The sequence below is a fragment of the Crocodylus siamensis genome, chromosome 2 (genome assembly GCF_052110815.1).
Source record: "Crocodylus siamensis isolate JL-2025a chromosome 2, ASM5211081v1, whole genome shotgun sequence".
Lineage (NCBI taxonomy): Eukaryota > Metazoa > Chordata > Crocodylia > Crocodylidae > Crocodylus > Crocodylus siamensis.
In genome coordinates, this window is record NC_143396.1 from 168,075,002 (window position 1) to 168,090,646 (window position 15,645).

At 44.2% G+C, this 15,645-nt stretch overlaps 1 protein-coding gene across 1 annotated transcript; it reads right to left on the reverse strand.

Moving 5' to 3' along the window:
* Positions 1–11,437: 11,437 nt before the first annotated feature.
* On the reverse strand, positions 11,438–12,385 carry LOC149871179 (olfactory receptor 5V1-like). Its single transcript, XM_090034588.1, has one exon. It carries the CDS (start codon positions 12,380–12,382, stop codon positions 11,438–11,440), a length of 945 nt encoding a protein of 314 aa, XP_089890714.1. The 5' UTR covers positions 12,383–12,385.
* Between the last annotated feature and the right edge of the window lie 3,260 nt (positions 12,386–15,645).

The following is a 15,645-nucleotide window of genomic DNA, read 5'->3' on the forward strand; positions in this document are numbered from 1 at the left end:
ATGTTCCTGGGAGTAGCAGTACTCTGGCCAGGAGATATTCACTCTTCAGCTCCCCAGTTACAACTGCCTGCCCTGCTCCTCAGGGCCTGGTCTTATACTCAGAGTGCCCAGCCCTCCACCAATCAGGCAGCCTCCTGACTACCATGTGACTTCCTGATTGGGTTTGCCCCCACCTGTAGCCTGCCTCACAGCCTTCTCAAGCCTTTAAAGTGGCTGGCACCCAAAGGTGCACTGCCATACTTACCAAGCAAGTACTCTCATCTACTCAATGGGAATAAAGCCAATGAAATGCTGATATCACTGCCTCTTACAAATGCAGAGAAAAAGCAATATGTTGATATGGTAAAGGCAGTAACTGAACATTTTTGGGGTTAAAAATATGTGACCTATGACCAGGGATCTTGGTTCTCTGTGATAAAAAAAGAACCCCCAATTTTCAGTTTTAAAAAAGTAACCCAAAATCCACATTTTTCCATGATTAAAATGAAATGAGCTTTTGCTGAAGCACCCCTGCTGCCATTTTGAAGTGTGGAATGCTGAATACACACGATGCTGTGGGCACTTTAATTAGACCAGCTATCAGAAAACTCCAAGAAACCAGTGTTACACATAATGAAAAGTTCACTTTTGCTACCTCTCAGCTCATGTTTGTGGGGTGCTGGATCACATCACAAGGAATCCAGCAAGATCCAACCAGAAGTTGCAGCTGTGAAGGGGATACCAAAGGCCAAGGATGCTCCAGAACTACTCAGATTTTTAGGAATGGGCACAAATTTGGGCCATTTTGTGCCAAATCTGGCAACAAAAAGAAAACCTTTATGAGACCTTTTAAGTGACAAGAACATATTGCTCTGGGGTCTTCCAGAACTATCATCCTTCAATGAGACCAAATCAATACTATGCTCATCCCAGATACTAGCCTAATATGACATGGGAAGAGAAATATGTATTGCAGCAGATGTTTCACCATATGGACTTGAAGGAGTGTTACAAGCTCACCATTGGACCCCTATTTCCTTTGTGTCAAGAGCACTTGCTCCACCTAAAACTTTATATGCACAAATAGAAAAAGAAACACTAGCAGTTATGTGGACATATGAGTGACTAAGGACTTTCCTTGTTGGCATGACATTTACTTTACAATGAATCATAACCCACTTGTTTCCCTGCAAGGGCACAGAACTCCCAGTAGGACTATAGAGATTCCACTTCAGAATGCTGAAATTCACTTATAATATCATACACATTCCAGGAAAAGCATTACAGACAGCTGGCCCCATGGGAAGCACTGTGGGAGCACCTGTGGGTAGGATCCAATCAATTGGCGGGTGCCCCCTACAGGTGGATCCAATCATTTGGTGGGCTGAATCCAGCCCATAGGCTGTATTTTCTAGGCCACTATTACAGACACCACTTTCTCCAAAAGAACTCTGCCAACAGTGAGGTGTTGCTTTTTATGTGGACCTTATGGTGGACGGGATACCTATCTTTTTCATTACAGATGAGGATTCATGAAGCTCAAGAAGCTGATTCTGTCAAAAGATAAAATAGTACTGCTTAGAAGGATGACCTCAGGTAAGATGCAAAGACTGTGAGGTGGTGAGGTATCAATGAGAGAAACTCAGTCTCCATGTTGTCAGGGTTTTAGTCATGTTTCACAACAGAGTACTGATATCTTCTGCTTGTCATGGGGGCACTTGGGTGCCCGTGTCTAAAAGGAAATAAAGAAAGCTGCCAATCACCAGGGCAGCCCAGGTCCCAGTTGCTGGGGCAACCAGGCAGGTCATGTGGCCAGCAGGGGGCAGGGCCAGGCCTTTATATACAGCCCAGGCCAGAGTCCAGGTGGCAGTTCTCTCCTAGCAGGAGCAGGAGCAGGAGCAGGAGCAGGAGCAGGAGCAGGAGCAGGAGCAGGAGCAGGAGCAGGAGCAGGAGCAGGAGCAGGAGCAGGAGCAGGAGCAGGAGCAGGAGCAGGAGCAGGAGCAGGAGCTCTGCAGATGAGCTGCGCTGGCAGAATCAGTGGGTGCAGCCTGACTGGCGACAGGATGATGTGGGGTAGAGAGGGAAACCTAAAAGGGGTATGATAAGGAGCCCAGGAAGTGTAGACTTTGCGTGACAAGCCAGGAGGCTTCTTATGTTTGTGTTGCAGCCGTTTGGCTCATGGTTGAGTTATGGTTACACTGGAGAACTGGGTGAGGCTGTAGGGGTGTGAGGAGGCCTTATGGGAGCTCCCCAATAATTTGGGGGTTCCTGGTGCCCAGCGGGGCACAGCGAGCGGTGTTGGGTGGGCACAGCTGTATGTGCCAGTGAGGCGCATGTTGGGGAGGGGGGGTGTTGACCCCCGCCCTGGGGAGTGAGTTGGGAGAAGCCCTAGTAGGGCAAGTGACCCAGATGGTGGTCCAGGGGGCCGGGCACAGCTGTGGCCACCTGAGCCCCAACCAGGGTATGGACAAGCAGGGGCCCCAGACAGGAAGCGCTTGGTGTGTGGGGGTTGTAGCCCCAGCCCGAGAGGGCGTGCAGTGCAGGAAGCGTGGCACAGGCCCCAGAGGGGGGCGGGAGGCCCCAAGAGAGGACGAGGAGCATGGGCAACACAAGACAGGCCCCAGTGGGGCAAGGCCCGGGTGTGGCAAGCCCAGAGGTGCCGGTAAAGGGGCGCAGGTTGCACAACTGGCCCCAGAGGTGCCGGTAAAGGGGTGCCAGGTGCGTAATAAGCCCAGGAGTGTTAGGGAGGGGCGCCAGGTGTGTGACGAGCCCAGGGGCGCCAGAGAGTGGTGCCGAAGGGCAAGGACCTAATAATGTCCAGGAATAACTGCGAGGCTTGGGGTGTGCTGAAGGGGAGGTAGGAGGCATGCATCACCCATAAGGCAGGGGTGCACTGGGGCACCCCACTCGGAATGGGGCATAGAAGAGAGCGGTGTCTAGGGTGATAGTAGGCAGCCTCCCATTTGAACCTATAACATCAAAGACATGGCGGGCAAGTTGAGGGTGCTGGATCACCTTAATTGACATGGCAGGGGGCGCTAGCGAGCTCACAGCCACTCGCAGTCCCCACTCCGTGACACTGCTGTATGCATGGATATCCTAGAGAAGATTCTCACAAGATGTCAAGCCAGGGCTTGTCAGACACTTTGGTGGTTTGCTGCCAGTGATAGCATACAGAACTGGGTGGCTAGTTGTAAGGTCTATGTGCAACACTGACAGTCCTTGTAGAGCCATGTGTTATGACTAAATTACCAGATTATCCATGACATGCTGAGAGCTGATTTATATACCTGAAAGGATTCTGTTCACCCTGTTATAATCAGCTATTACTCCCATTACTTCAAAATGGCACAATTACAGAATATCACAGGTGAAAGAGTTATAAAGGTGTTGAAAAGTTTATATACACACCATTGCATGCTATCCATTTTAAGAGCAATTAACGGTTCACAATTTTCTGGAGCAGCATTTAAGAAGTTTGCAGCCCAGTACAACTTTAGCATACCACCAGCAGTCCACATTCCCCATGTAGTAACAGGGAAGAAGAATGTGCAGTATGGACTGTGAAGAATTTGCTTCAGAACAGTAAGGGACTCTCTGGCCACGTCCACATGAGCATAGGTGGCTGGTTACCAAGGGACAACTAGGAGTGGGACAGATTATACTGCTGCTAGTTTTTCCAAGGAACACCTAGAGGTGAAGGGCAGGAATTATGGGGATGGAGGAGGTTCATGGTCCTGGGGAAATAACCTAAAACTACACCTTGCTAGGGTTGGATGGTGTGGTGGGGCTGCTTGTGGAAGGGCAGCTTCCAGGAAATGTCATACCTGAACCTCTCTAGTGAAGGGAAAGTATGGGGTACCAGAGCCTCAGCCCCTGGTTCCTTGTGGGTACCCCAAGAAGGGAAAAAGCTAGGGATGAACACCCTGACAGAAAAGCACAGGGGCCCTGGCCCACTGAGTGGGGCCTGAGGTGGAACCCAGGCCCATGAAGTGGGGCCTGAGGCAGGGTCCAGGCATGTCAATAGACACCTCAGTTGTGAGTGGGCCGTAGGCTGAGAGTGAGGTCCAGGCACGTCTACAGACACCTAAGGCCTGTGGGGCATAAGGCTCTGTAAGAAGGACTTGAGGATGAGTCCTGTTACTCCCAGAGAGGAAGACTTAGCAGGTGGAAGAGAGATAGTATCACACCTGGGATCCATTTTGGCAATCATGCCAGGATAAAAGGGGGATTACCCAGAACACCCGTTGCCTAGGGGCATTCACAAGGGAGCAGGAGCTGGGAGCCAGGTCTGTGTTCGCTGAGTGAGGAACAGAGCACCCAAGAACCTGGAAGCAGGCACAGCAGTGGAACAAGGTAACTGAGGGCCTGCTGAGGCCAGCCATTCGTGGGATGGACTGGAGAATCCACTGTAGCTCACTCCTTTGCCCACACCCAACAGCTCACCACAACTTGTTAAGTGGCCTGCCAACCAAAATAATAGCCAATCCCTGTTTTTCACCCAATATTTAAGACACTTGCCCAGGAACCTGAATTCTATACATTTGTCACACACAGGGGGATTGAACATGTACCTCCTTAACATTTAAACACACTAGGGTCTGATCACTACATAAGAAGATAGGCATTATTCAGGGATTTCTCTGGAGCTTTTTAAAAATTTTACTCTGGGCAGCCAAGAGAGGGAGAGATGTGGTGCTAGAAGAACAATAAAAGGCTGGTGGTATATGGTAAAGTTAGATGGCTACTACTCTAGAAGGTTTCAGCCTGGGCCCCTTGGTTTCAGCCTGGTCCTTTCCCAATGGAACAGAAACTAATTTACCACACAATTCTCCATACATTTTACCCAATGACTCTTAAATATAAGTAGTGATTCAGCTTCATAAAGACTGCTAAAAAGGCATCTGGATAATTTCTGACCTATAACATGGTGTTCAGAGTAGTACATTGTGATATTTGAGGAAATGAAGCTTAAAAGCCTTCTAGGAACTGGAGGGCACAAACTCTGGCCTTCTGCTTCCTAGGTGAATGCCTAGCAACTGAGGTTTACTTTCTTCCTTGTCATATGCTCAGGTATGTACATATTTAACTGCACACATACACAGCCAGTGCACAACCTACAGTGCAAGCTCAGTCAACTCTTATAATTAGGGGTACATCCTGGGTGGAGTTGGTGCTGCACTGATTATTGATACTAAAGTGACCAGGACAGCATATATCTTTTTGATACAGTGACATGGGTATTACAGAATCCTATATTAAATAAAATACTGTAATCTCAGAAGCCTAAAAAATAAACTCCAGTACTACAGCTACAAATCAAGCTACAAAATCCTCAAGACACACATTTCCCCTGTAAGGCTGTGTGGATGAGGTGTATTTAACTTTGGAGTCATCTTGCCTGCTCTATCGAGCCACCGCCTCAAAGATTATAAAGCCCTATGCGTCAAGGGCAGCACCTGAGTGGGATTTCTATGCCAAGGATTTGTGAGACCTCTTTCTAAAGGGCAAAATCATGTAATGTTGGTAGTTTGAAGAATAAAAGAGCTCCAGGTAATTTTTTTTTTCCCAGTGAAAAACATGACAGTGAATGCTCCAAGCCAATAAAATGTCCTGTTATTATTTCTGTGATAAATGCATCCTCTTGTAGAGGGGGGTCTTCCCTAATTAATCAATTATGGAAATCAATCACTTCAACATCACTGCCTTAGTGAAAGGAATGGCAGGTGGCTTATCTATCATTCGACTATTGGCCTATTGCATGGCTCCAATCTGATGCTAAAGGCTAACAAAGAACCAGTTAACCAATTGTAGATTCATAGACATTAAGGGTTGGAAGGGACCTTGCAAGATCATAGAGTTCAGCCCTCTGCCATAGGCAGGAAGTCTGCTGGGGTCAAATGATCCCTGCAAGATAAACATTCAAATGCCATTTCAGTGAGTCCAGAGTAGGTTCCAGGCCCTGGACACTTCGACTGCAAAGCAGTTTTTCCTTATGTCCAGTCTAAATTGGTATCCCATGGGGATCTCTAGCCTGGAAAAGTGCAGGCTCAGGGGTGACCACCAGCATCTGGGGGAATGTTTGTTCACCAGAGCACCCCAAGGGATGACGAGGTCAAACAGTCATAAACTACTACAAGACCATTTCAGGCTGGACATAAGGAAGAATTTCTTTACTGTCTGAGCCCCCAAGGTCTGGAACAGCCTGCCATCGGAGGTGGTTCAAGCACCAACATTGAACACCGTCAAGAGCAAATTGGATGCTTATCTTGCTGGGATCCTATGACCCTAGCTGACTTCCTGCCTTTTGGGCGGGGGGCTGGACTTGATGATCTTCCCAGATCCCTTCCAGCCCTAATGTCTACGAAATCTATGAAATCTATGAAATTTCGATTTCACTGTTTTGAGCTCAAAAATGAGTTGAAACAGCATTGAAATGAAATTACTGGCAAAAATTCACACAGCTGTGAAAGCCAGCCCCTTTGTATAGGTCATGTTATCTCTGAAATGTTGCAAACTCTAACAAGGAGCCTCTCTGTCCTTGCTCTGAAGGACCAGCAGCTGCACATGGTGGGGACCCACCAATAACTGGTGGAGATGTGGCTGCAAGGACACGACCACCATTGGTAGGTAACCTCTGTGGGAGCTGGCTCCATCGGTGCCAGAGCCAGAATCACACAGTGCTCCTGGAGTGACTGCTCACCATGTCAGAGGAGCAGCTTGAAGATTCTTGGCCCTGGTAGTGCCAAGACCTAGAGGGGGAGTGGGAGAGGGACTGGGTGCACCTCACCATTAAGGAAAGGGAGCTCATCTCATAGGAGAGGCACCTCACTCTCCTGGAGAGACTGGTCGAACCCTAGTGTTGGTACTGGATTTATAACTCGGATACCTTGTTCCGGGCAGACCCAAACCCAAACCCTTAGACTGACTACTACTTTTTAATTCAATAATAGGCATTTTTTATAGATGCATAGTGATAGCAGATAAGAATAATCCAGGCAAGACAAACAAAATAACCCAGCCCAATTCTATATCTAGCAGGGATGCCTTGCTGCCCTGAAATCCCCGTTTTTGTATCCTTTCCCCCCTTTGATGACTATTCATTTCTAGGCATTATTAATTTGTTTTCCTGTGGTCATCATACTGTCCACATTCTGTCCCATTGGCACCTTTCTTTGTTTTTCAAACCCATCACATGCACACATCTTAATATGGTCTGTCCACCAAAGCCAGAAATCCCAAGGGCCCTGCATTTGGTCATTGTGACTTAACACCAATGCTGTAGAGTCCATTGTTTCTGTTTGGGTACACAGTTCATGTTATAGAACAGAGTGGTACGTGTCTTTAATTTCCCTGCGTGTGTGTGACTGCTTATTTGTTGGCCTCAAATATGGTGTTTTCTGTTTTGGGAGGAAGGGAGGGGGGTCTGTTTCATAGATTTCATAGACATTTGGGCTGGAAGGGATCGCTGGAGGATCATCGAGTCCAGCCCCCCACCCCAGGGGCAGGAAGTCAGGAGGGATCATAGGATCCCAGGAAGATAAGCATCCAAATGTGTTTTGAAGGCATTCAAATTGGGTGCTTGAACCACCGCAGGTGGCAGTCTGTTCCAAACCTTGGGGGCTCGGACTGTGAAGAAGTTCTTTCTTATGTCCGGCCTGAATTGGTCACAGTGGAGTTTGTGACCATTCGATCTTGTCATCCCTTGGGGTGCTCTGGTGAACAGTCATTCCCCCAGATCCTGATGAGTACCCCTGATAAACTTATAGGTAGCCACCAGATCACCCCTGAGCCTGTGCTCTTCTAGTCTGAATAGCTCCATTGCTCTCAGACTGTCATTATAAGGTCTGTTTTCCTGACCTCTGATCATGTGCGTGGCACTCCTCTGCACCCTCTCAAGCTTCTCCGCATCACCTTTGAATTGTGAAGCCCAAAACTGGATGCAGTACTCCAACTGCGGCCTCGTCAAGGCTGAGTGCAGCAGGAGAATGACGTCCCGGGATTTTCTTGAGAAGCATCTATGGATGCAAGCCAGCATTTTGGTTGCTTTAGTAGCTGCAGCATCACATTGAAGGCTTATGTTCATCTTGTGGTCAATGATGACCCCCAAGTCCCTTTCATCTGTAGTACTAACCAGAGTAGCACTACCGAGCCTAAAAGCATGGTGGAGTTTTTTCCTCCCAAGATGAAGAACCTTGCATTTTTCGGTGTTGAACACCATCAGGTTTTTGTCCGCCCATTTCATGAGTCTGTCCAGATCTGCCTATATCACTTTCCTGTCCTCAGGTATGGATGCTTTACCCCAGAGTTTGGTGTCATCATCGAACTTGGCCAATCCGCTTCTGACACCACCGTCCACATAACTGATGTAGATGTTAAACAGTATAGGCCATAGGGACCCCACTAGTCACAGCACACCAAGACGATTGGCTCCCCTTGACCACCACCCTCTGGGTCCTACCACTGAGCCAGTTCCCCAGCTAACAGATCATGGTGATGTCAAGGCCACAGTTAGCCTGTTTAACCAAGAGGTGATCATGGGATACCAGATCGAAGGCTTTTTTTAAAGTTGAGGTATATGATGTCAATCTCTTCCCCTTTGTCCAGGTGATAAGTCACCTGGTCATAAAAGGAAATGAGATTGGTTAAGCAAGACCTACCCGCAAGAAACCCATGCTGGATATCCCTCAGGATATTGCCTTCAGCTAGTCTGTTAAGGATGGCCTCCTTGATAATCTTTTCCAAGACTTTCCCCAGGATAAAGGTCTGGCTGATGGGCCTGTAGTTTGCCGGATCTATTTTCCTCCCTTTCTTGAAGATAGGCACGAAATTTGGCCCTCTTTCAGTCATTGGGCACTTCACCAGAGCACCAAGAACTCTCAAAGATCCATGCCGGGGCTGAGCTATGATGCTCACCAGCTCTCTGAGTACCTTTGGGTGTAACCCATTAGGGCTGGCTGACTTGAAGGTATCCAGCCTGTCAAGGTGTTCCTTCATGAGGTCAGCTTCAATGGAGGGCAAAGAATCTCCCTCACCCGGGCCTCCCTGACTCATAGTGGGCAGGGCCGTCCCATGGGGCCAATGGAAAACTGATGCAAAGTACCCATTTAGCAAGTTTGCTTTTTCCTGGGCATCAGTTGTCAGTTGCCCCATCTGGTTTAGCAGGGGTCCAATGTTGCCCTTGCTTTTCCTCCGTCTCCCCACATATCTAAAAAAGGACTTTTTATTTCCCTTGATAATTGTAGCTAGCTGGAGTTCCATCGCAGCCTTGGCTTTCCTGATTTGCTCTCTGCAAGTCTGGACTAAAGCAGAGTATTCTTGTTGTTGGGGAGGGAGAGAAGTGGGGGGTCTTCTGTTGGGAAGGAAGGAGGGCTTCTTGTTTGCTGTGGAGGGAAGTAACATTTCAGGTTTTTTGCAAATTATCCATAGTTTCTGAATACTTCAAGTTACACTGTGGTCCACCCTCCCAAGAGAACTATTGCAGAGGGTGGAGGAGGCAGTGGTCCACAAGTGCCTCATGGATGTGATGCTCTGGCAGTCACTGCCAGGGGGAGGGCAGGGAGCATCCATGGCACACTGGCCACAGGCTCCATGGAACAGCATCCTCTGCCAGCCTGGGGCTGTCCGCTGGGCAGCAGCAGCTGGAGCCTGGAGCTCCCTCTGGTTGCTGCAGAGGGATAGAGCAGGGCAGGAGCAGCCCTGGACTATGCTACTTCTGTCAGTCTTAATTTGCTCTCCAAGAGGGTGCACTTGTAGACATGTGCCAGGGTACAGTTTAACATTGACCTGCCCTCAATCTACTCAAACTGATATCCATATATCAGGTGGAGGGATAAATAATTCAAGTAAGTACTGGAGAAAAGCTAGGATTTTCAGAGTTTATACATGAACTGAAGCAAGGAAAGCCTATGAAATCTATTTGACCAAAAAGAAGGAATGTTGAAGGAAGCAGCATTTATTATGGAGGCAGTGGTAATCTCCCTGTATTTAAGGCTGAGTTCCTATTCCATGTGCCTTTTTAAAATTGTATTCTTTTTAAATAAGAGCCATAAATAAGGACTGTCCTAAGGTGACACTTTCAAATCCAGGTTAAATTTTGCCCAAAATATATTTACTTATTTTTTAATCCTTGCAAAACTAGGAGGCAGATATAAGGTTCTTATCTAGATCTGGAATTCCAAGGACTTCAATGTCAGGTAGTTTTCTTAGTCCTGGATCACAACTATTAAGAATGGAAGTCAGGAGAGTGAAATGGAATAACACAGACATATTAAAAAGTATGAAAGAGCTAGCAAACACCAACAGATCCTTTAACCTTCAGTTCCCTCCTACTTCACACTCTGCACATGCAAAAAGCGGGGAGATACTCTCACTTTATGGGTTTGGTTTTTTTTTAATAAAGGAAAAACAAATCAAGAAAGAAACAGTAATGTTTCCAAAGTTTTTGGAATGTTTCCAATATTTTTAATAAAGAAAAAATAAATCAAGAAAGAAAGTAATGTTTCCAAGCAAGAGCACACCTTGCATTTCTTCACTGAAACAGGCTGTATCTGAACTGCACACACAATGGAAGCTTCCTGAATCAGAGGAGAGACTCCTAAAAGTCTGTGCCACTGAAGCACACATTACAAGGGAGCACCTTATGTATCCATTCTAGAAATGCTAATATCAGTTGTGTGTGCATAGCTTGTGTTTTGGAACGAATTTTTCTCTGGCCTCATCAAGGGAGCAGAGTATCAAAAAGAGGGCAGGGGGGTCTGTGGAAACAGAATCATAGCACTACTCTAATCTGTATCATCTATGTCTCCCTATATCTCCAAGGAGCACCAGGACTAATGTGTACATGTCTGAGCTTGAGGGCAGTGTTTCCTTCTTAGGGAATTAGGCACGCCCCACTCTCCCCTACACTGTTTCATGCACCATCTCCTACTAATTATAAAGTTACATTTCACAGACTACAAAAACCTACTGGCATCATGAACTGCAGCATCCATGTTATAACAGGTGGACAGGGAAATAGTCAACCGGTTGAAAAATTAAAAAAAATAAGTACTGGGATGACTCCAAAATGATGTGAAACCAACCAGTATTATTCACTGCCATGCGTAGGGCACATTTCTTGAGTTTATTATAAAAGCTGGGTAATGCTATGTGATGTGAGCATTTCAACAAACATTCCAGTGACGGGTGGGATACAAGTACTCCTCTGTGTAGAAGACCTCTCTCCATTACAATACCTCCTTTAAAGGGGTTGGGTTATAGTGTGTAAGCTGTAGGGGATTTTGCAGTGGTTTTGAGATCTGCATTGGCATTAGTGGGAGTGAGCTGGGTAGGTAACGCATGAATGGCTACAGATAGAAAAACCTATGCACAATTCAATGGATTTAAGTGGGATTATCCTTATAATTAAATATGCATGCAACAAGCTTTGCCAGACTGGTGCATCAAACTACAGACATTAACCATGTAATGTAAATCTTTTCTGACTGACCATTCTGAGTAGAGCCCGTTTCACTTCTTTATTCCTCAGGCTATAGATCATAGGGTTTAACATAGGAGTCACAACCCCATAGAGCATAGAAACAATCCGATCATGATTTGGAGAGTAGCTAGAAGATGGCCGTACATAAGTAACAATTGTGGTGCCATAAAAAAGGCACACAACAGTTAGGTGGGACGCACAGGTGGAGAAGGCTTTGCGTCGGCCCTCAGGTGAGCGCATGCGCAAGATGGCAAGGAGGATACAGATGTATGAGATAAGGGTGATCAGAAAGGCACTGCCCCCAAGGATCCCAGCCACAATAAGATGCACCATTTCACTGATATATGTAGAAGTGCAGGAGAGGGCTAATACTGGAGGAATGTCACAGTAATATTGATTGACTTTATTAGATCTGCAGAAGGAAAGCGTAAAGGTAAATGATGTGTGCAGCAGGGAATTGAGAAACCCTGAAATCCAGGTTCCAGCTGCCAGTTGAGCACACATCTTCTTACTCATGATGGTTGTATACTTCAGAGGTTGGCATATAGCAACATACCGGTCGTAGGCCATCACTGACAAAAGGAAGATCTCTGTGCCAACCATGTCAATGAGGAAGTACAGCTGAATCATGCAGCCATCAAAGGAAATGTTGTTGTTCTCTGTCAGAAGAGCATCCAGTATCTTTGGCACTGTGACAGTGGGACACAAGATATCCAACAAAGACAGGTTGCTGAGGAAGAAGTACATGGGGTTCTGCAGTCGGACATCTGTTCCTATGGCAACAAGGATGCTGATGTTCCCCGCCAAAGTGGCCAAATAGATGACTGAAAACAGTACGAAGAGGGAATAACGAACCTCTGGGAGGTCAGAAAGTCCCACAAGAATAAATGTAGTTGCTGTTGTAATGTTCAATGGCTCCATCTTGTCTCTGGCATCAGTGTTTACTCTAGGGGTCGTATGAAAGAAAGAAGCAAACATAAGCATGTCAAAAAGATACCTACTCAAAAATCTAGCAAACTTTTTTAGGCATCTCCTCAGCCTGGTTGATTCTTAATCAAAATAAAATATTTTTGCAATTCCCTTTCATGTAAAAGAAAAGAAAGTAAAAAATGTGAATGATTATAACAAAGACTCAGATGTTATTTATTTTCTGTGTCTTAGCAGTAAACAGGGAATTCTTGCATTTTACCATAAAGATACGCAGAGAATGGAAGAACGCTATTTTCTTTTTTTAGACAATGAGAAAATTCCAAACATATCACAGCTCTGCCACCCCTGCCCCCACCCTTATTCAGCTTTCCTGAAGTCCTAAAGGGATCTAAACTCACTGATTCAAAAAAAAAAAATGCCCTGCAGCTTCATAAAATTGCACCGTTTATATTCTGGTGAGCTTACTGCCAGTATTACACAGGAATTGTCAGATGGGATGAGACCTGTGATCAGTCAAATCCAGTCCATCTAGTCAAGACTCCAACACTGGCTAGTGCTATCTGCGTTGGAGGAAGTAGGGAAAATTATTCAGAAAGCTATAAGATAACCTGTTTCTGGATGGTTCCTTCCCTACATTCGCTGCATAGAAATGGATACATCCCTTAAAGCCTGGGTACTGAACATATTATTTCCAAATTCATTTATTTACCTGCATATTGTTTCTTTTTTAGTATGAATGTTTTTTTTTTTAAATCTGGAAAGCACTTTCCTTTGAATTCTAAGCTTGTGACCTCAATGATATTTTTGTGATAATAAGTTCTGAAGGTTGATCTAGCAGGCTTGACTCCCTCAACTTCTTCATACAAAAGGACCATTTTTAAAATTCCATGTCTTTATGGAGACAAATATTTCCAGAAGTACACCTATGGTTTAAATGGGGGATGCTGCTAAAACTGAGAATTCTGACAGGGCCCAAAAGAAGGCTTTTAATGAAATCACCTTGATCAGAGTAAGTGAAAGCAGAGAAATATTGGTCTAAAACATGAACTGATAAATAATTCATCATTGTTTTTTAATTATTCCATACATTTAGAATTTCCTATTGCTTATTCAAGAAAACCTTAAACAAGGAAAATGTGTACTTACCATTTTTTATATTTAAACAAAAATTGTAGTGATTTAGTGGAGGCAACTCAAATTATCTGCCTTGTCTCATTGCAAAGAGATATTCAAACAAATACAAAATAAGATTTTCCCACTAAAGGAGTTCTGGTATTGCTTCAAATTATATCAAGATTGGATGCTATTAGGCATTTACATAGGGCAACATCTACTTAACATTGCCATGTTATATTCAGTATGGGGAATCTTATTCAATCTATTCACCATAAACGCACAAGCTACAAATAGCAATGCATCCTTTTAACACAAAACTGTTTGAATCTATGTTGACATTCTAAGTAAGTTTCTTCATCTTCTTCATGAATAAACACTAAATAATATCTGTAATTTAAATTATTTATATTACAAATCAAGCCAACACATTAGGCAAAAAAAATCACTTCCAGATTCGCAAAAAATTTATGGGGCATAGTCAGAAACACCAACTTAAATTTTCATCCTGTAGCAAAAGAAAGAAATGAGGGCAGAATTATTCCCAGAGGGTGTATTATTTTTTATGTTTGTGTCTACCAATTTTTTATTATGAAAAACTCATTTGCAATTTCCCAGCAACACACACATAATGAAACCACAAAGGAAAACAGTTTTGTTCACTATTTTTACATCTCAAATTTAAAATATTACTACAATACAGTTCCAGCATCATTGTATTTCATTGGACAAGACATATCAAACAAGAAGTTGGGTGGTACAAAACTGAAATAGTTTTGAATCCCAGTGAGGATTCAATTATACTCTCACCTAGTTCAATAGGAGGTTTACTATCAGTTTGAAAGGAAACAGTATCATATTCATATAACATTAGGAATATTGAAATATATAGTAATGAGAGAAATATTGGTATTATTTTTTGATACATAACTAAATTGATGTACACATTTTCCTATTTAATAAGAGTAAATGAAAGGGTAAGATTAGTAAGGTTAAGGTAAAAGATAACTAGAAATGCTACATAGTTTACACATTTTATTAATAATAGACACATACAAAAGTACATAAAAACTTGCTGAAATTATTAGACACATTTTAGTTGAAATGACATTTTTTATTTACTTAAAAATGTACTAGGACTGAAATCTCAGTTTATTATGGATGGAATTAAACATGTTAGTTAAATTTAAAAAATGCATTGGTCTTTGCAATACAAACATATCTTTAGAAAATATCATAAATACACATAATAAGGTTTATTTCCTCTCAGATCAAAAATAAGTTTTACTTACAGTGAGAGCAGAAGGCAGTGTCTTTTTGGATGCCAGAAGGCATCATAAATATCTGCTGGTGATGTAATATTTTATATCTGGGGACAAGGACTCATGAGGAAATATATGATTACTAACTTCTTCAGGCATGTGAGGCTTTAGCTGAATATTTTTGAAGACTCAGAAAAGGTGGAGATAGATTTAAAATACTGGATAATCCAAAAATACTCTGTTTCATACCTCTATTATGTCATAAAATTTGTATATCTGTTTACATTTTCCAAAATTTTGGAAACTTAATCTCCCATGAGATGAACAAAACTACTGGTACCCCTGACTTGCCCCCAGAAACTGCTCTGACTTATTAAAGACCTATGAATTTTAACTCATGCATCTTCTATACAATGCCACATATTTATTTAGAGTATAGGTAACACTCTAATTGTGAATAGATGGCCACAAATATTATGCTGACTCGGTATTCAGTATTCCTAAGTGCTGACCAAGACAATTCCCCCACCTTGAGTATAGACAGATGTCCAAAAGGCACCAGACCACCAAAGGTTAGTGCTGACTTAGTTAAGGAGCACTTGGAAGGCTGGATGGGTACAAGTCAGCCGGCCTGGATGACCTCCATCCGCAGGTGCTGAAGGAATTGGCCAGTGTCATAGCTGAGCCACTGACACAGTTGTTCAAGTACTCATGGTGTTCTGGCCAGGTCCCTGAGGACTGGGAAAGGGCCAATGTGGTGAGCATTTTTAAGAAGCGGAGAAGGGATGAGCCAGATAACTTTAGGCCTGTCAATCTTACCTCTACCCCTAGGAAAATACTGGAAAAATCAGCAAAGAGTGAATTTGTGAAGGCCCAGCA

Coding starts and splice junctions, on each gene's coding strand:
- LOC149871179 (XM_090034588.1), bottom strand. CDS start 12,382: ATGGAGCCATTGAACATTACAACAGCAACTACATTTATTCTTGTGGGA.